The sequence below is a fragment of the Populus euphratica genome, unplaced genomic scaffold (assembly GCF_000495115.2).
Source record: "Populus euphratica unplaced genomic scaffold, PopEup_1.0 scaffold10.1, whole genome shotgun sequence".
Taxonomy (NCBI): domain Eukaryota; kingdom Viridiplantae; phylum Streptophyta; class Magnoliopsida; order Malpighiales; family Salicaceae; genus Populus; species Populus euphratica.
In genome coordinates this window covers 388,910-409,983 of record NW_011499856.1, presented here as the reverse complement: position 1 = coordinate 409,983, position 21,074 = coordinate 388,910, and the positions used below count along the sequence as shown (strand labels likewise).

Below are 21,074 nucleotides of genomic sequence, written 5' to 3'. Positions count from 1 at the left end.
ATAAGAGTTTATATTGAAAATTCATTTTCTACGTTATGAAAAATATGAAAGTTCCAAGTTTTTTTCTAGCTCCAATTTTTTAGAAGATAAAAATAGTACTCTATTTCTCAACTCTCGGTTACATTCCTCGAAACTTGTAGAATTGGAAACTTGAGAATCCATCAATTCTTTATCTTCGGGATAGATACCGAATTCTCTGAGTGCATTCCTCAAGAAATCTCTCAATGAACTTAACTTGGGAAATAACCTTTCAAGCTATGAAATCCCGAATTCAACAGGGAGTGGAGTGGTTTCATTCCAAGCTCGTACAAATATTTTGTCAAATATCCTGCCGATGAGCTAGGGGGCCCTATCCCCTACATCAAAGCCTCCTACACAGCTCCAATTGGGCCTCATTTGCCTGTACCTTTATGAGTTGTTTGAACATAATTAAAATTATTTCATTTTTGGCTTTTCTCGTAAATTAAGCTACTAGTCATCTTTTCTAATGTCTTCAACTGTCTTCTGCGTTAATGAAGACGAAGGTATAAAGCTCTTTAATTTTGACAAATATTTCTTGAATCCGGAAACAATTTTACATATTAAATGACATTATGTCAGCAAACAAACGAACGATAAGATTGAAATTAACACAATGACAGACAATTTCAACTTGCCCATTCAATGAAACAAGGCAACGCACATTCGATATCAAGCTAGTTATTAACTTTTCTGCAATTCATTCTGATCTCTCCATTAATTCCAGTGAGGGGCTTCATATTTCCCATCTTGATCATGGAAGCAGAGAAGTCTGTCAGAAATCTGTCTGGATTAATGTAACCATAATACTGCACTAGCGGATCGCTGCCACTACCATCACCCTTAAACAGCTCTTGGTCAGAATGTAGGAGACCTTTTTTGGCAATCAAATCCCTGAAATATTGTGCATCAAATCTTGTTGTGGTTGAATCAAGAGGGTTCGTGTTATTGTCCCCTCCAGTTCTTGGGCAGCTATTTTTCAAGGAAGCAGCAAATTTGGAGTTTATATTGGTGTCGTTATAAATCCTGTCGCGGAAAGTGGTGCACCGAGCAAGTCCAATGGTGTGCCCTGCTGAGAGGACAACTAGGTCCGTCAGGTTTAGCCCATGAGATTGGAAGTTAGAGAGAAGTTGTGAGAAGTTAAAAAATGGGGGAGGAAGATTGGTGTTTGCGTCGTTTTTGCTTGCAGTTCTTGAATCTCTTCTGCCCAGTAACACCTCGTACGCAGGACCTCCCAGCTGCAACACAAAAACAAGCTTGATTCATTAATGATATGATTCTTGCACACAAATAAGATCATAATGAAAGGAAACTTCTTAGAAGAGGAAAATAAATAAAAAACAGTTGGATTTATGCTATAAGAATATCAATGCCTGCTCACAAGTTTCACAGAGTCGCGAGCTGCGACAGCTAAAATATCAGCACATGACACCACATTGGCAGAGCAAGCTCGGTTAATAGCTGATTTAATTTGGTCAACCACTTCAAAGCCCCTGAGTGAATTCAAATTGGGAAGGGCTGTCTTCTCTCCAGTGAAGTTGGCTGTGTCATCCAGAAGCACTGATCCATCACAACCCTGAAGCCAAAGCAACATTAAACATCTACGTCTGCTATATTGAGCAATAGAAAAGTGAAGAAGTTAAAGCTTGAACTAAACTTACATTGACAAAGCAGTCATGAAAATGCATTCGAAGCAGCGAAGCTCCCATACGTGGCTCGCGCCGGATTGCCTGCTTAGTAATTTTTCTAATGATCGGCAGGGCTGGAGGGCACACTTTGTCGTAGAAGTCAGGTGTCAACTGTGCACTTACAGGGATCAAAATAGCCACTAATGTTGCAAAATACAAGAAAGATTGTAGAGCAGCCATAGTTATTAAGCTCAGAAAGTTTATATAAAATTGCAGTGAGTACTTGAACGAAGAAGCATGTCTATTTATAGGCAGAAACGATGACAATATCACTTCTGTTTGCTCTATCTGTATATTATAATATTTTAGTTAGTAGCAACTGGTGCATTTACATTCATCAATTGTACGCTTCCATGGTCCAGAGATTACCAGATGTTCCACTCTATCAAATAAGAAGCTGACATTCTGGAGCTTCCTTCTTCCAACAGGAATGTTTGACCACATATTAACATTTCAGGTTTATTGCATTTACAAAGCAAGTGTCCTGCACGTTGCCATATTTGATTTGGTTTTTTAATATATAACGTGCCTCTTACATTCATAGTCTACCACCATGGACGCTACATCTATTGCATGGTAGGTGCGAGTTTCTTTGTATAATTGAGGGCTGCAACATGCCGTGTTCATCTACCATTATATGAGAGCGCCGACGATGAACTGTTGCTCAGCTGGCGCCCGTATCCCTTCTCTTCTAAGAGATCTCAAGATCGAAACCTCTTCTGTATATCCAAAAAGAATCCCTCCAATAGGGAATTGTATGATTATTAAAAAGATCTTTTCTTGTTTGGTTATATTATATATGAAGGCAATAGATGGTTTGATAGAACATTTTGAATTAACTTAACCAGCTTGTTCAAACTAGACAAGCCTTCTTCTCAGCCAAGGGTTTGGGCTGGAAACCATTTCCCACAATGTGTGCATGTCAGATAAGAAACAGACTAAAAGCTTCCTCAAGGTATCAATATGTTGAATTTCAGTATGATATGAAACTGAATCCAGGTTAATACAGAACATATTAATTAGTACATAGAAATTATTGTGAAGAATTATTAATACATAGAATCATTCTGGTGAATATCCTGGACAGCTGCATTGATGACTTCTAAATCAAACTTTATGTAGATGAACCTTCGGTTGTTTTCTTGCAAACTACTTTATTCAGTTAGAAGACTGAATTAAACTACTTTTTTGCAAAGATGGGGGCCATGGCAACCCATTCACAAAAGACCTATCATTCAAACTTGCAAACAGTCCGCCATTCACTTGTAAATAATGAATCATTCACTTCACAAATCATTCACACTTCATAAATGATCCATGGTTCAGCCATTGCGAAAGACTCCACCTTTCAGTTTTTGAAAATGAGCTTTTCTTCATTTGTCTTGCTTCTGTGTTCCTCCACAAGTCATTTCTGTAATGAATTTATATAAACAACCTGGAAGAAAAATGATAAAAAGATATGGTAGAAACAGTGGCACATTGATTGGATGTCAGATGAGAAACATAGCTTAAGATTTCCATAGGACATTGGCATCATTATAGAAAGCATTCTGAGGAGTTCTCCATTAATTTGGATTCAAAGGATCTGACTTTGCACTCCAGCTAATGACAAACACATGCACACGCATAAGCAGAAAATCTACACATCAATTGGGCACGTAGAATTGCAAAGAATTGTTTTATTAAAAAAACGACAATAGTACATGAATACAATAAAGAACTATTAAAGCAAACATGATGAAGTTTGCAGTAAACACAAATTCGTAGTAACTGATCTGTCTCGAGGCAGAAATTTCTCCATTCAGTGAAATAAAAAACATACTTCTCAACTCATTCTTTGTGAATGTTGTGTATCGCAGTGGTTATGCTTTTACAGTCATACTCCATTGTCTTCATCCAGTTCTCAAAGTCCCCAATCTCCTAGAGCACAGCATGAAAAAGAAAAAAGAAAACACTTTGAGTTGAAACTTAAAACAGCAACAAAAGAATTAGTACTACTCACTCCATCAATATTCCTTAACCAAATCATTCCTTCTTACTTAGTACATATAGTTGTCCATGAACACACAAAATTGACCCGTCTAAGCATCGAGGTGAGGCCCACAAGCAGGATTCCTAACCCGCATGTGGGGCGACAGTCAAAATCAATCCATAATAACCCCCCCCCCCCCCTTTTTTTTTTTCCCACATGAGCAATGCTAAATGCAGTCGCGACTGCAATCATCGAAGAAGTAAACGAACCCACATGTATCTGCGAGGTTCACTGCGCATGGAGGCCACACACAGCCCCAGATGAGCACATTTGCAGCGAAAAACTTAGCATGGAAATGGTTCTTCCCCTTCCTTGATTGCAAGATCATACTTGAATTCTTTAATCCACAATTCAATCATAAATTTAAAATCCCAATAGTTAAAAAAAATAAGAATAATAAAGAGAAAGACAGACCTTAATAGCAGTATTAATGGAATGAGTAGCAGTAAGCCACTGATCACTCTGCTTCATAAACCTCACAATACTTGCTGCTAAACCTCTAATCTCCATCTCAATTCTCTTCTCATTAACAAACGATTCTTGCACTCCTCCATTCACTTTATCCACCAACAAATCCGCCAATCTCGCCGCTTCTTTCTTCGCTTTCTCTGTCTCAATCACTAAAAACCTAAAATTTTAAAACTCTGAAATCCAAATTCAGAGAGGGAGAAAAATTGCAACTCACCCGTGGTTTCCCGGAGGCGAAGGGAGGTGTGGTGGTGATCGGTGAAGATTTGGAGGAGAGATGACTCTAGGTCGTTGCTGGTTGGGTTCGATTGCGGTGGCTTTTCACACTCCGGTAGGTGTGGCCTGCGCGTCCGCGCTGACGGACGCTGCGGTGAGTTCATTCGAAGTGAAATTCCTGTTTTCACTGTGTGCTGCTCACCGTTAGATATTTTTTGCTTTTAATTGGGCTTTGGATATTAAATACATGGTCCGGGCTGTGAAAGGCTTTCTGGGCTTAAACTTTTCAACATTGTATGGGCTTACTTTTCTATCAACCATGTCCATTTCATCGAAGGACAGTGCTATCATCTCCAATTAATTACTTCTGAAAATGCCTTCTTCTAACAAATTCCAATTAATTTTCGAATTTATTCCATCACTTGAATGGTAAATTTAACTGATCCATGATATTTCTGTTGATTATCCATTATGCTTTCAAAAAGAAAAATATAAAATTTAATGTTTTGAGCATCAAGAATAAGTATCAGCACTTCACTACAAGGAGTTACTTTTTTTAATAAAAAATAAATATGCATGCTCTTTTATATATTCTTGGATATAAAAAAATTACTAATTATAAATTAAAATATTTATACAATCTAATTAATATTTGATTAAAAAATAATTGAGATTAAGATATTTAATCTCATAACACATATTATATATTTAATTGTGTTTAACAACTATGTTCTCTAGAATATTATTTTTTATTTAATAAAATATATTTTTTATATTTTAATTAGACAATAATAAAGCATATAATACTTTTTTGTATTAAATCTCTTTATAAAAAAAATAAAGAAACATGATAGGCACATATAGTCGAGATAATAAAAGTAAGTCACTCACAATAAATGGTGAAAATTGTAATTTTTAGATTTGAATTAAATAAAAAAATAAATAATAACAAAGAGTGAATTTTTATTTTTTATTTTTAAATAGAAAAGCATTGAGCAAAAAAATAGAAAAAACAAATAATACCCTAGATTATTAAACAATACCCTAGATATTAAAAAAAAAACGAAAGGAACCCCCTCGTGTAGGCCTAGATATTAAAAAACAATGCTCTAGATGCATGAGCCTTCCAACTCAATTTGCATATATCTATCTATCTTTTTTTTATTTCCAAAAGGGATGGGTGACATTTTTTTTATTTTAAAAAAAGATGACTTCTTGTTTGTTTTATGTAGATTCTAGTCACTAGAAAATCAAAAATTTAGTTTTTTTATTTAAAATTTATTTTCAATCTATTTTTGACCTAAAATACTATAAACATATTGATAGTCATATCCATGGTCACAAAAAATAGCTCAAAAAAATCAAAATCAACCTTACACAAAATTATTATCATGGCCAAATCTACCCTCAGGTAAGGAGAAGGAAAGCAACCATTTAGGGTGAACTCTAATAAAATAAAACTCATTAATATAAAAATTGATTATTTTTATGGTGGAATCATGACAAGAATAAATTTCTTTCTCTATACTAGAATTCAACGAAATTCTCTTTCTCCTCTCACAAATAATGGACTAAAAAACAAGAGAAATGAAGTTTGGTGCTAAAATTGAATTTCAAGAAATTAAAGAGATTAACTACCTATTAGCTAAAAATAAATGGAGAACTAAAATGAGTTTTCCAATGAAATTCTAACACACCATCTATTTTATTCACCCTTCACATTTTAGTTCGTATTTTTCAATTTAACCCTTTCTTAAAAAATATATATATATATAATTAAGTGTTAATTTTAGCTCAATTGTGCCAAAAAATGTTTGAGAACTAACTAAAATTTTAAAAAAATCGCCATTCAAATCCAAAATGGTTTGTAAAATTAAGGATAAACAATGAAAAGTGCTATAATGATTCCCCTACGAGGCTTAGTTTTTGTTAATAGTAAAGTTGCTTTTTACTAATGTTTCAACACAAAAGAGATAGAGATTTTTATCTATATAATAGTTTTTTTAATGAATTTTTGTATTTTCAAAATAAAATAGATGAAGAAATGTTCTCTCTATCATACTATTTCTATATATTTTGTCTCAAGAATAAACACTATACAAAATAATTTTTTTGTTATTGTCTTATGAAAAAATAGATAGAGGTAGAGGAAACATATCCTCATGTATTTTTCATTCTGAAAAAAAAAAAAAGAAATTCACTTTAAAACTGTCCTAAAGATAAATTTGTTTTATATCTTTGCTTTTATCTCTCTAACCAAACACGCTTTTGTCCCTTTTGAACACATCCCTTGTATCTTAAGATATTAACTAGGTTCGGGTTGGAGATGTTATCCTTTATTTTTATTAAAAGCTTTGAAATTTTGTGAAGCAATTTGAGAGTGAACCTTCCTATACTACTTGTGCTCATTTGATATCTTTAATTTAAGGGTCAAAGTCAACAATCCCTTCATTAAGAACTCGTTTTAGATATAGAGAATTTCTATATTATAAAAGAGATTGAGTTGATTTTTTTTAGTTAATTAAATTTATGATACCTTGTAAAATATATAATCGTGGAAGATGGATGAGGATTCTCCATTAAAATAGCATATCCCCCCATCTACTACTCCCCTAATCCTCATTTAAATTAAATAAAGTTTGGTCACTGTTTTCATCCGTCAAGATTCCTGACGTGTTCCAATTTCTTTCCCATGCCATGAATTATTTTATAAGATAAACCAATGCAATTGGTAAACCTAATTAAATCAAGTTGTTGGCTCCCAATAAATGGACATGGAGTTTCAAGCCCCTCTTGTCAAACCATGGCCGTATGGTGAGATTTCACGTATATTGACAGCGATAAGAACCTTCATTGCTTAAATATCAGACCAAATTACTCCCGTAATATTCAAGGCTTGATACATGAACAAGAGGAGTTCCCAAATTGTGATTCCCACTGTCTTACCTGAAGGAAGATTTTCTTTAATGGGTTCTTGTGGAGGGTCAAAACGAGATTTGTACGACAACCTTGCATTATTTTTTTTGCAGGTTAATGATGCTCGTCAACTGAGGAACTCTGGCAGATGAGGCAGCATCTTGTTTTGACAATGTTCACAGTTCTTACCAAATCCTTAGCAGCTTTGCGAGCAATTGTACTTAAATTCATTGACTTTGAAACAGTTCCTTGACTATTTGCGAGGAAGAGCCGCCGGCAATAATTTGAAGGGTACGTTTTAACTAATTTCCTATTTGAAGCATGGAACACACTTGCATTATTTTTATTTTTTGAACACACTAGACAATGAAGTTATTGTCGGTGAGTTTAGTTTAGTTTAAGAGAGAGCATGCAAGAAAATGTTTTACATGACATGTTCACCTAAAGTGAAATTACAAAGGGAATTTGCTGGCTGAAGGTGTTTTTTTAATATAAATATATTAAAATAATATTTTTTATAATTTTATTTATTCATTTTTAACATTAACATATTAAAATCATTAAAAATTATATTAATTTAATATTTTTTAAATAAAAATAATTTCAAAAACACTTTAACAAACAAACTTTCCACATGAAAACTTGTTGAATAATACCTTTATTGTTTTTTTTTTCAAAAAAAAAAGGGGGCCAATTAATCATTTTCCTTGGCTGTACTCTTACTGGGTATGTAGTAATTAAGATGTGCGTTGCCATTTCATATAAGCTCAAGGACTAATTATTGTAGGCCATATTAATTTTAAAAAGTGAAATTAAATTAATATTTTTAAATTGTTGGGAAAAATGTTGGAATCTTAAGCAGATAATTTGTCAAGGAGTAGGTTCTGACTTTTCTTCACGTACTTATTATACAAATCAGATGCAATTGTTGATTAAGATAAGAAAATTAAATCATAAATACTGCCTTTCTTTTGGTAATTGTTATCTTTGATAAATCAATATGTCGGCAAGTGAAAAGGATGCCTCGCATATGGCATCTAGCTTGCTAGTTCCCCTGACAAGGCTTGTATCGTTCTTTTCTTTTTTTTTATTCCTTTAATTTAGAATTCCCAATGAAAATAATTTTTTCATATGAAATTTGTAATTAATGAGGTTAGTAATTTTCTTATTTTATTTGCGAAGCACTTTCATTTCAACTGAAACTAAAACACAAAACTGTTCACAATAATAAAACGACAAATTGAAGCTTATTAACAACATGCAGATAATCGACTATTTTTGTACTCTAGCTTAGTAAAAACATTATAAAATAATACAGTGTAAAGAATATTTTAAAAAATAGTGCAATTTAAAAAGTTATAGATAATATTTATACAGGTTGTAACTATGATATCTTGTGACTTTTTTAAATTATAAAATCAATGTTTATATTATTTAATAAAAAAAAAATAAAAAAAAGAAAAAAATCCTAAAAATATATCGAAACTTTAATGATGACATCATCAATAATATTAGAAAGATCTCAACTAGATAAATTTAATGATATCAAAAAGAGTCACTATTCAAATATATTATTATGCCGTTTATGTGATTTACTATGATTATTATTGATGTGCTTTGTTGGATTTGTCTTATTAATATATTTTCAATGATATTGATAATGTCATAATTAAAGTTTTGACTTGTTTTTGAAATTTTTTCTTTTTTTTTTCTCTTTCTTTATTAAATCATGTGTCTGTTAATTATGCAATTAAAAAAAATCATAAATTATACTTGTGAAATCACATATATCATTTGTAAATATTTAAATTACATTATTTTTTTAAATATTTTTTTTATATTATATTATTTTATCATATAATTTTTTACTAAGATGAAAACCAAAATTCTTGATTGAGCATAAAATAAGGAGTCTTATTGTATCTAAATTTTGGTTCCGGGTACTTAAGTTTGTGATGTATAATATTTTTTAAAATAATATTTTATTTAAAAATATATAAAAATATTTTTTTTCAGTTTTTAATAATATATTAAAATCATAAAAAATATCAAAAAAATAATTTTTTATCAGTTAAAAAGACTTTAGAAAAGTAACTAAAAACATAGGAAAAACCTAGAATATATGTTGCCATATTGCTGGTGCCAACTGGCAGTCTGTGTAAAACACAATTATGCCCTTGTTGGTAGTCAAAAGTTTCTGATGGCTAATACTGTTATGTTACAGGCGTCGCAAGAGAGAAGAGAACTTCTACCTCTTGAAAGAAGGAGAGACATTAAATGAAATTAACAAGGACACAGTGGAGTTTAGACTTAAAATCAAAAATTCAACTCTAAACACGTGCTTGCCCACCTGGTAGTATGATAAAAGTGTTTTCTGTGATAATATATTAATTTATATTGAGAAAACTATTAAATTATTAATATTTCGTATTTATATTTATAGTGATAATATATTTATATTGAAAAAAATATTAAAATCAAATGGATTATAGTAATGGAATATCCATGATTTGTTTTTCTTTTTGATAAACAAAAGATTTAAATACGGAAATATAATTTGAAGGTTCAAGGTTGATCAAATTGACAGATTTTAATAAAAATAATAAGTAATTCTATATGATTTGAACAATTATATTTATTGTTTAAGAAGATTTTAATTCAACTCATAGAAGCTAATTATTCCTCCAATTTCATCAACTCCTTCAAATTAAATCTTGGAGGTAATATATATCATAATTGAACTCTACAATTTCAACCTTGTCACCTTAATTGGGGATTCCGGCATAACTTTTATATCCTACCAACCAGTAAGTTTTATCTGATGACTAGTCAAAACACCAACAATTCAAATGAATGTTTTATCCAGGTTATTATTGTCCACACAAGCATGGCGTCCAAGCAAAACCTAGATTAGATTCCAAGGGAAACAATAATCATAATTATTAACAATGGACCCTATTTAATTTTGACAAGTTTGGTGTTAGCTACATCAACTTTTCGACTAGTTCAACTCACGTGAACGTGTTCTTAGACGGAGGAGTGTTCTTTATCAATCAATCAAAATCAAGGTCGTAACGAATCAATGTATTTTGTCTGCTTTTTTTGGCCTAGACGTAGAAAATGGCATACCATGCCATGCATGTAGTACTAGTAGTAGTCTTTCTTTTTACCCCGTCATTTCATTTTTAGATTAGGTTGCCTGCCTTGCCAAGAAAAGCCTCCGTTAACCTCCTATATATAACCCAACCTTTCCACCATCTTGAGCTCAACACACTCAACTAGAAGCTTGCTTAGGAGCCATTGTAGCAAAGTAGCAAAATGGCTAGACCTAGTTGCTTTTCTTCTTATATGGTCATCCTCACATTAGCTTTCCTTGTGATCTTCACAAGTCACTCCTCAGCTAAACTCTCAACAAATTTTTACTCCAAGAGTTGTCCAAAAGTCTTCGGCGTAGTGAAATCTGTTGTTCAATCTGCAGTGTCGAAAGAGCGCCGGATGGGTGCTTCTCTTGTTCGCTTGTTCTTTCATGATTGTTTTGTTAAAGTAATTCTCCTTCTCTCTCTACTTGACTCTTCCTTGCTTACTTTGCTAGGTGGTTTCTTACATGGCTTTAAATCCTTCGAATTTCTTCTTTCAAAATCAACCACAACACTAACCACAAGTCTAATAGCTAGTAGACCCCTCATTAGCTAGCTATTAATTTAATATTTTTTAATATAAAATTACTTTAAAAAACATCAAAAAGTAAAAACTATCACTCATGGGTAATTTTTTGTCGGAAAGGATTTTATATTGGCGAATAATGTGACCAACACAATTCGATCTTGAAAGGGACTGCTGTGCATAAAATATGTGTTTCTTATCATGAACAGAAAAGGCAAGAGAATTCTATAGTAAAAAACAAACTTAGTACAATTATATAGATGTGCTGAAATCATGACGTGATTGACACTTCTTCACTTTTCCTTCCTTGTCTCATTTGTTACATCAATTCACTTTTACTCAGCTCCCTAATTCCTAAGGAGGCTAGCATTAACTTTGGTCGTCCAAGATCATACATGTTAATTTGTATGGATTTCTTTCTTCCATTACTTCGAATTATAATGACTTCTGTAAAATTTGATTTATTTTCTTTAACTGAATCACATAAAGTGTATTTTTTTAGTGAAAAGAGTAAAATATATAGAAAGATTTTTATGATGATCACAAGTATGAGTAATATATGTGTTAGGAACACAAAAAAACCTCTCTCTCTCTCTCTCTCTCTCTCTCTCTAGAGTTAATTATTTACTTGTAAGAATTAACATTCTGGGAAAATTTATTTACTTTTCTGACAGGGTTGTGATGGGTCAATACTTCTGGAGGATACTTCCTCTTTCACTGGAGAACAAACTGCACGTCCAAATAATAATTCTGTGAGGGGATTTAATGTTGTTGCCAAGATTAAGTCTCGGGTGGAGAAAGTCTGCCCAGGCGTAGTTTCATGTGCTGATATCGTAGCCATTGCTGCTCGTGACTCTACTGTGATTGTAAGTAATCGAAAGTTCCTTCCATTTCCTCTAGTTTTTTTGTTCAATGTTTCGTTGAGACTGTTGTTAATTTCTTGCAGCTTGGAGGTCCATTTTGGAATGTAAAACTTGGAAGAAGGGATTCAAAGACAGCTAGCCTTTCTGCTGCCAACAGTGGGGTCATCCCTCCTCCAACTTCTACGCTTAGCAACCTCATCAATCGGTTTAAAAGTAAAGGCCTCTCAGTCAAGGACATGGTTGCCTTATCCGGTACGTACACACACACACACACACACACACAATCGAGTAATATATATGCTAATTATGCCGAATAGTCTTCCGAAAATCAGTTTTCAAAATATCTCATTCATCGGATGACTGAATCCACTTTAATACTAATGGATCCTATGAAGTTCAATTCAGTGCTTGAGAGCTTTTCCCAAGAAATATCTTCAATAAGATTACTATAATTTAGGTACGTTTGATTGCGAACTTTTGGTTGTTTTTCTTGGCTTTAATTTGTGCTGACTAAAGACAAAAAAGAAAGAAAGAAAAAAATTTGTTTGATTAAAGAAATAGAGATAAAAATATAGAATAAATTTGTTTCTAAAGAAAATTTTGAATTGAATTTTTGTATATCTTAAGTAGAAAATATAAGGTGACATGATACTTTTGTCGTCATTGTTTCTATTTTTTTTTCTGTTTTGAAACAATAACTAATTAAATGGTAAGTAAATATTGTTACCATTGTTAAATATCTATATATTACAATCTTTTTTATAACATAAATGCTTCATTCTAAAGCTGTTCAACTTTGGTACCAGGATCCCACACAATCGGGCAAGCAAGGTGTACAAGCTTTAGAGCACGCATATACAATGAGACCAACATTGATAGTTCATTTGCTACCACTAGGCAAAAGAACTGTCCATTTCCTGGACCAAAAGGAGACAACAAGTTAGCACCCCTGGATGTCCAAACTCCTACAGCATTTGACAACAAATATTACAAGAATCTCATCAGCCAAAAGGGTCTTCTTCATTCTGATCAAGTTCTGTTTAATGGTGGATCAACAGATTCTTTGGTTAGAACCTACAGCCGCAATCCTAAAACCTTCAGATCTGACTTCGTCACAGCCATGATTAAGATGGGAGATATTGATCCTCTTACTGGATCCCAGGGTGAAATTAGGAAGATATGCAGCAAGCGAAATTAAACTAGAATGAAGCTTGATGATCTCATTTCTATCTATTAATCAATTTCCATAAATTTGAAATATGTTTTTTTTTTTGGTTTGCTGCTAAGGTAAGGTTGATTGATTGTTTGCATGAGATATAGAATGAAAAACTTGAAATGTATTCGCAAGTGTGAAATATTATTAGAGGAATTGATTTAAATTTGGATTGCAACAATGAATAAGAGATATTATATATGAAAGAGTATTTTGCTTCATTTTAAGGATGTTGATATATATATATATATATATATATATATATATATATATATATTTTAGATTTTGTTACTTTAACTTTTGATCGCACCGACCAAAACCTTCATAACTTCTGTTTAATTGAAAAACATTAGCAAGTGAAGGAGACACGAAGATGCCGTGTAATTCCTAACATTGACTTAATGTCTTATTTAGAGGAGACTTGGTTGTCTTTCCTGCATGGAACCCACCAATCACGTAATTTTTTGGATCCTAATGGAGCAAGATTGAGAAATTTTGTTCTAATCAATCATTTATAAATCAAGATTGAGAATTGATTTTATAAATAAATCAAGTTATTATATATCAAATTCAAAAAAATAATCATAAGATTGTCTTATTTTTTGATAAGAATATTTTAAATAAAAATTATATTCATTTATATATTTAATAAAAATCAAATATTTATATAGATATACTTTTTTAATTTTAGGCTCTCAAAATTATACCTGTAATTACTTCAAAAAGAAAAAAACAAAAAATTGACCCTAAGCATATTACTCGTGGCTGTAAACTAGTACATCTCTAGAAAAGAAATACAGACAATCAAATTAGAAGGACCGGAAGAGTGTTTTTATTGATCAAAGCTTGCTAGGTGGGGTACCAATATGGGTGCCATGAGGCATCCACTTACCAGAAAATTTATTGGCAGCAATCCATGTTTCACGAGGCTCTCGCTTATTAAGAGAGTTTTTGGCATAATTTTATGATTTTGTTTATGTTTTTTAAAATTATTTTTTATTTAAAAAATTAAAATAATATTTTTGAAGTGTTTTTTTTTTAAATTTTGATACATTGATATAATAAATAAATAAATCTAAAAAAATATTTTATATATTTTTAAGTAAATAATTAATGCACAATGTAGTTTTATAATACAAGGAAATCATTAATAATATCATCATAATAAAACGAGTTGAAAATCGCTGGACTAGAACACAAACTAGGTCATTTTCTATATATGTCAGAGCTTATGAAATTTATATGATACAACATATACTAAGATGATGTTGCACCACCCTATCTTGAAAACAACAGTAGCCTAGTCATTTTAATTGCAATTTTATAAGCTGAGAAGTTCTCATGTAAGTATACTTTCAAGTAAACCAACGTAATTATCGAATTAATATTGAATTTTTCTATAACATGGAATTGCATTCCAATTTGAGCAAGATGCTTTTTTACAAGTAGGCGATTACAAATACAGGGAGCCATCATGACATCCAATTAAACTGCTAGCTATTGGCATTTCTCTCTAATAGTTTCAGATGCTACCGACAATAATAACCTTAATTATAATTTTAGAAATTACAAAATGTTGTGTGCGGTACCGGGGACCATCACATTAATTATTATGAGTTATTTTTTTATTTTAAATATAGCTATATAGTAGATGCAATAGTAATTTTTACAAACAAAAAAAAAAGAAAAAAAAAGAAGAAAGAGAAGAAGTTTATACAGCTAAATTGGTTGTTTTTATTCTTGGATTTCTAGTTTGTTTACTGTTATATCGGGTTAAGATCGGGTTAAGATATTGACAATAATTTCTAGACATATTATTCTTGATTCTAAATGATTGGATCGAATATTAATGGTGTAAAAATTGACCAGTTTAACAGAAAACGGGGTTGTTAATGTTATAAGCTTTTCTAAAATATTTCTCTTTTTAATTTTGTTGTATTCCAAGAATAGATTGTTGATAATATGTATATTTTGGCCCTTAATTGAATCTAAGCAAAAATAGTTATGAACCTATTATTTGTTGATAGTAGAGGTTTTTAAGTGGACTACGGTCCCGTGGTTTTTTCCGCATCGAATTTTTCACGTAAAAAATCTTGATGTTAATTTGTGTGATTATTATTTTATATTTGTTAGTTATTTGATTCTGATTTTAATTATAAAAAAAATTAAAATTTATAAATTATGAATTAATCCAAATAAATTAATATCTAATTATTTATTCTTAGTTTTCCAACACAACACATCATCACGCGCAGTTTTTTAAGTCATTTAGATAGCCTTGAAGCCAACTATGGTTTCATAAATTGTTGCCAATAAATATTATTATCAATCTAATAAGAATACAAATAACAATTTTTTTCTTGACCTTCCTGAAAAATAATGAGCGCGCGCGCGGATAACCTCAGTCACCATCTGACCCTCTTCTTGTTGATGTTGGGCTATGGAGACGTGTAGAACTCTTTTCCCAATGGTATTCTAGGGAGGAATTCGTGGAACAGGAATCCACGCATGAAAATAAAGGCAGCAATGCTAAGTCTTTTATAAATTGCTATGGTCCTGTTCCTATATATATATATATATAAAGTAGTTGTTTTTTTTTTTTTAATTTGATATTAAAGACTAAACTGAAAAAATAAATGTAAATGATGTTGCTGAAATTCATCAAATTAAAGGTTGAATTGAAAATTAAGCTCTTAAAGTATAATTAAGTTTTTATATTTAATTAAATCTTTTAATTAAATCCAAATTAATTTTTTAATGTAATTAAAATTTAAATTGATTTATGATTAAATCAAGTTGTTCTATTAAAAATTTAATTATGTCATTGAGATTTAACTTTAAACTTGTATTGTTTTTTTTTATTTTTATTTTTTAGCATGATAATGTACAATTATATCTCAAAAATTTTACCAAAATTACAACTTAATTTTTTTATTTATTTTTGAAATTCTCTCCGGTGTATTTTCTTCCCATTGTTAAAGTTTATTTATTTATTTTGTTTATTTTTAAAAAGTGAATTCTAAGAAGCAACACAGAATTGAGTTATTAATGATGTGTCAGATTTAAGATCACTCGGTAACGATAAACAAATTGTCCTTATTGTCTAGAAATATCCTCCAAATTAGTGGGTTAAATTAAATAAGGATGTTGTGGCAAAGGTAATCCAGGTATTGCTGGAGTGGAAGGACTTATTCGGGACAATTTCTGCCTAAGGATTAAAGGCTTCGCTATTAACATTGGATATTGTTCTTCTATTCAAACTGAGTTGTGGGCAATAATCTATGGTCTAGAGCTTGCTTAATCTCTACATATTTGTAAATTGATTTTTGAATCATACTCTCTCCTTGCAGTCGAGCTTTTAATTAAAGAGCAAGTGAAAATTGATGCAAATTATGCTTTGATCCTGAAAGCTAAAACTATAGATGCTCCCATCATCATGTTTCTGTTTAGCTTTCTTTTCTTTTCTTTTCTTGTCTTTCACTGTTTAGCTTTCTTTTCTTTTCTTTTCTTTTCTTGTCTTTGTTCTGATTTCTTACTTTTGCTTTGTTTTATCAAAAGCTAGTTGGTGGATGGTGGAGCGTCACATCAAATTAATCGAACAGATGCTTACATCAGAAAAACGATGCTCGCAGTCCCAAAGAGCACTACATGACACAGCATTTTCTTAAATGTGAAGTCACCCTAAATTTTGTGATCCCTTCTTATTTATCTCTAAATACATCCCCTTCGTTCCCTTCCTTGTCTATAAACACTAGTCCCCTCCCCATTCATTAATGTACAGATCGCTTTCAATGGAACCACCAACTTCTCTTTCCACAATTTCCCACCAGTCTTCTGATCTTATGAAGAAATTTCTGGCTTCTGATCCAGTGTCTGATTTCATTCACATGCTTTCAGATCTGATAAAGAAATTTTTGGCTTCTGATGTAATGGTACATGTGGTCAAGTGGTTTACAAAACAAAACGTGATTGCAGTTGTTGCAGTGGCAGTGATAGGCCTCCTGATGATTTGTTGCTGCTGCAAATGTCTTAAGAAGAAGAGGTATGGAGGTAGGACAATGAAAGCACCAGGGCAGGATTTTCTCATTCTAAGGGATGACTTTGAAGCAAATCCTTCTGACTATTTTAGGAACTTACGCAGCCTGAAGAAATCATCCGTCCCAGCAAGCCTCCGATACTTGCAGCAGACCGACCCTTTTTTTTGCTCCTCTTCATCTTCCCTACTCTAATTTCTCCTTTTCGTTTGCTTTCAAAAACTCTGATGGTCTGTAATATATATATGCTTTGGTGTGGCTTAGTAGGTTGGGATATTATGCTGTATGCATGGGCTATATATAGAGCTGGGGTGAGATTGTATGGACTTGAAATATTTCAATAATGAAGCCGGTTTTCATGATCAACTCTTTTCCAATTCCTCACTTCAGATATACTAAATTTGTTGCAAGAACATAAATTAAGGAAGGAAGAGATGTATAACCACAACGCATCCCCAAGTCCATTGTACCTGTTATTGAATGGAATGCCTTCTCTGTTCTTTGTTTTTTTGGGTATAATAGAATTTTGTTCAGGGATTGGAGGAAATCAATTGAAACTTCCCTTAAGATATGGGCGTTGTCTGATATAGATTTATCACATGTTATACATTTCCAGATTTGTTTTCTGTCAAGTAAGCAGATATATTAACGCAGCTGTAGACACAAAAAAAATAAAAATAAAAATTACCAATTAAATTGTGCCATATATTATTTTTATTTTATTTTTAGATGAAATGATAAAATAAAATTGATATAAATGACATAAAAATTAAATTAATCTTCATGTATTTCTGGGCCAGTAAAAAGTTAACACATGAGATAAGATATTTAAGATGTGTTGTTATAAATATAAGATCTCATAAATAAAAATTAATCAATAAAAAAATATCATATAGTATTGAAAAAAAGCCTAACAGCCTCTATAAATTTCTTTAAATTAAAATCCTTATCCTAAAAAAATATTTTTAGAAATACAAAATTTTTTTCAAGACAAATTCTTTTAAAAACTCTCAAATCTCTTTTGTCTATACTTAAAAAAAAAAACATATATATATTCAATCAAGTCTAAATTTATTATAAGAGTTCTTCAGCAAAATATATTTTTTAGGTAAGAAAACTCTATAAAAAAATCTCAAGCTTTTTTTATTTATACTTAAAATTTATAAAAAATAAAAAGTAATTCTAAATGTTTATAAGAATTGTTCAATAAAATTAAGTATATAATAAGCCTTATGCTAATAACTTATAAAATTGTTTAAATAATAAACTAAATCAATTTTGCTAGAAATAAAATAAATTAAAAAAAAAAAAAACACACTTACTAGTATGAAAATGACCTTAGTTGGCACTAGCGGATTAGCCATACAAGAAACCAAGCATGCAAAACATAATCATAATTTTTTAAAATAATAATAATAATAAAAATAAAAACACTTGCATGAAAATGACCTTCGTTAGCCCTAGCCGGCTAGCCTACAAGCAGAACATAATCATATTTTAAAAAATAATAATAACAAAAAAAAATCCATATTATATATTCTTTGATACTAAAGCGTTCCGAATTCATTGTATTTATATAGTAAGAGAATTCATTGTATTTATATAGTAAGAGGTAATATATAACAATAATTTAAAAAACAAAGGAAAGAAAATTCATTCTCTATATTTCTCATCAAGTTACTCCACTTCTAAGTTTTGTTAATTTAGTAAAATTTATTTTTAGAAGTTAAATGCTATATAACATCCAGACAATAGGACAAGAATTAGATCTGGCGGCCTTTGCAAGCGAGACAGCAACTTTGTTAATTTAATAAAATTGTTTTTTTTTTTTGAATGAATGCCTAATAATTAAATAAGCTGATCAATAATAAATGAAAAAAATATAAATAAATAAGAGATACTATGGTAGTGTTGTGTGTAATTCCGTACCATATGATGGTGGGACCACCACATTAATTAAGAAAAGAGATAGTCCATATGATGGTGGAACCACCACATTAATTAAGAAAAGAGATAGCTGTCTCTCTTAAAAAAAACTTAAACTAATTATTCATAATAGATTTGAAAAAAAAATAGAAAAAAAAGAAGAAGAAGAGGCAGTTGTATTCTCTATCTTCATTTTTTGATTTCCAACTCGTTCACTATTGAATCAGGTTGAGATTTTAACAGCAGCTTCTAAATACGTTATTCTTTATTCTGAACGGTTAGATTGAAGATTGATGGTGTGGAAGCTAGTCGTTTTGATAGAAAATAGGGTTGTCAGTGTTGTGAGCTTTTCTCAAACATTTCTCTCTTTAATCTTGTTATATTTCAAAAATAGGTTCTTTTTAATGATATGTATGTTGTGGTTTTTAGTTGAATTTAAAGAAGAATTTAAGGAAGAACAGTTATAAACCCATTATTTGTTGATAGTCAAAGTTTTTAAGTAGACCACGATCCTGTAGTTTTTTTCACATTGAGTTTTTCACATAAAAATTTTGGTGTTAATTTGTGTATTTGTTGCTTTATATTTATTGATTCTTTGATACTAATTTTGATTGTTAAAAAAAAAAAGAATTAACTCTTTAATCTTGTTATATTTCAAAAATAGATTCTTCTTGATGATATGTATGTTTTGGTTTTTAGTTGAATTTAAGGAAGAACAGTTATAAACCCATTATTTGTTGATAGTCAAAGTTTTTAAGTAGACCACGATCCTGTAGTTTTTTTCACATTGAGTTTTTCACATAAAAATTTTGGTGTTGATTTGTGTATTTGTTGCTTTATATTTATTGATTCTTTGATACTAATTTTGATTGCTAAAAAAAAGAATTAGAACTTGTAAATTGTAAATTAATCTGAATAAATTAATTTTTAATTATTTATTTCTTGTTTTTCCAATAGTTATCATAATAAGCTGTACTTGTACATCTAACTTAACTTAATGTATCGGATCCTGTAAGAATTTTAAAATTAAAGTGCTTGGGCTAAGGTGATGCTAGGATGAGTGACTTTTTATAAATTATCATGCGCCTTAAATCACACATAAATAATTATTGCCATACATTTCGCTGAAACTTTTCTTTAATTAATTATTATCATTTCTTTAATTAATCATTACAACGAAGAAAGTAATTTTTAATAAAGTACTGCTTGTCGAATAATTACTCATACCTAATTATTTTACTATTATTAATTGTAACTCTTACTATAAAAAAATAATAATATCTAATTATTTTTTAAAGTATATAAGTTTGACAATAATTATATGTATATAAGTGTAAATTAATTATTTTTTATATATTGTTCATCATCAACCAAGCAAAATACAAAGATTATTATTGTGTCTGATACAGTACTACCTAACATAATTTTATCTACATCTCTTCATATATATATATATATATATATATATATTTGTCTATATTGTATTTATCTTTTTTATCCCAAAATAATAATAAAACAATATTTAAACAACAAGAATCACAACTCACAATTATTCCCTATTACCCAACCATTTTTTATTTTTTATGTCCCTCCCTAATTAAAGCTAGAGAGGTTGGTGGCTGGCTATTTCCATATTGGAGAGCAAGACAGGAGAGAAGTAAAAAATAAAGGGGAGGAGGAGGAGGAGGAGGAGGAGGCGATTAAGAGTAGAGCCCATTGGACAAAATCCTAAGCCAAGGTCCAACCCGATTAACATTAACAATCAGATCAGGCTGAAAAATCCATTTTACCCCGAGCCCAAGCTGGCCTGTCGGACTGCCCGACCCTTGAGCAGGTCAAGAGAGTTTAGAAGGACACCGCGCATGGCTCGAAGACGAGGCGATAAAGATGAGATTGACCTGTGTTTAATTAAAAAAAAAAAAAAGAATTTGCATCCACGAAAAATGTTCCAAATGCATTTAAGGTCTCAATCTTTACCGAAGTTATAGACCGGAACGTTTATATATATATATTCTTGAAGTTCCCTTGCCATTAAGC

General features: G+C 30.9%; 3 protein-coding genes across 3 annotated transcripts; 1 reads left to right on the top strand and 2 right to left on the bottom strand.

The window, feature by feature from the left end:
• Positions 1-624: 624 nt before the first annotated feature.
• On the bottom strand, positions 625-1,935 carry LOC105123227 (peroxidase P7-like). The gene is made up of 3 exons (XM_011022738.1): positions 1,680-1,935; positions 1,400-1,594; positions 625-1,256 (listed from the first exon to the last, which is right to left on the bottom strand). Exons 1-3 carry the CDS (start codon positions 1,884-1,886, stop codon positions 696-698), a joined length of 963 nt encoding a protein of 320 aa, XP_011021040.1. The 5' UTR covers positions 1,887-1,935; the 3' UTR covers positions 625-695.
• A 1,411-nt stretch (positions 1,936-3,346) lies between these two features.
• BLOS1 (GCN5L1 family protein) lies at positions 3,347-4,639 on the bottom strand. The gene is made up of 3 exons (XM_011022737.1): positions 4,424-4,639; positions 4,153-4,358; positions 3,347-3,626 (listed from the first exon to the last, which is right to left on the bottom strand). Exons 1-3 carry the CDS (start codon positions 4,584-4,586, stop codon positions 3,537-3,539), a joined length of 459 nt encoding a protein of 152 aa, XP_011021039.1. The 5' UTR covers positions 4,587-4,639; the 3' UTR covers positions 3,347-3,536.
• A 5,946-nt stretch (positions 4,640-10,585) lies between these two features.
• Positions 10,586-13,296, top strand: LOC105123225 (peroxidase 4-like). The gene is made up of 4 exons (XM_011022736.1): positions 10,586-10,881; positions 11,676-11,867; positions 11,948-12,116; positions 12,671-13,296. Exons 1-4 carry the CDS (start codon positions 10,657-10,659, stop codon positions 13,060-13,062), a joined length of 978 nt encoding a protein of 325 aa, XP_011021038.1. The 5' UTR covers positions 10,586-10,656; the 3' UTR covers positions 13,063-13,296.
• Positions 13,297-21,074: the final 7,778 nt, after the last annotated feature.

Excerpts from the sequence above, each read along its gene's own strand:
- LOC105123227 (XM_011022738.1), bottom strand. The coding sequence starts at position 1,886 with ATGGCTGCTCTACAATCTTTCTTGTATTTTGCAACATTAGTGGCTATT. Across the intron at positions 1,595-1,679 it reads TTCATGACTGCTTTGTCAAT|GGTTGTGATGGATCAGTGCT; the intron begins GTAAGTTTAGTT and ends CTTTGGCTTCAG. Across the intron at positions 1,257-1,399 it reads CTCGCGACTCTGTGAAACTT|CTGGGAGGTCCTGCGTACGA; the intron begins GTGAGCAGGCAT and ends TTTGTGTTGCAG.
- BLOS1 (XM_011022737.1), bottom strand. The coding sequence starts at position 4,586 with ATGAACTCACCGCAGCGTCCGTCAGCGCGGACGCGCAGGCCACACCTA. Across the intron at positions 4,359-4,423 it reads TCGCCTCCGGGAAACCACGG|TGATTGAGACAGAGAAAGCG; the intron begins GTGAGTTGCAAT and ends TTAGGTTTTTAG. Across the intron at positions 3,627-4,152 it reads CCATTAATACTGCTATTAAG|GAGATTGGGGACTTTGAGAA; the intron begins GTCTGTCTTTCT and ends GCTGTGCTCTAG.
- LOC105123225 (XM_011022736.1), top strand. The coding sequence starts at position 10,657 with ATGGCTAGACCTAGTTGCTTTTCTTCTTATATGGTCATCCTCACATTA. Across the intron at positions 11,868-11,947 it reads CTCGTGACTCTACTGTGATT|CTTGGAGGTCCATTTTGGAA; the intron begins GTAAGTAATCGA and ends AATTTCTTGCAG. Across the intron at positions 12,117-12,670 it reads GGACATGGTTGCCTTATCCG|GATCCCACACAATCGGGCAA; the intron begins GTACGTACACAC and ends CTTTGGTACCAG.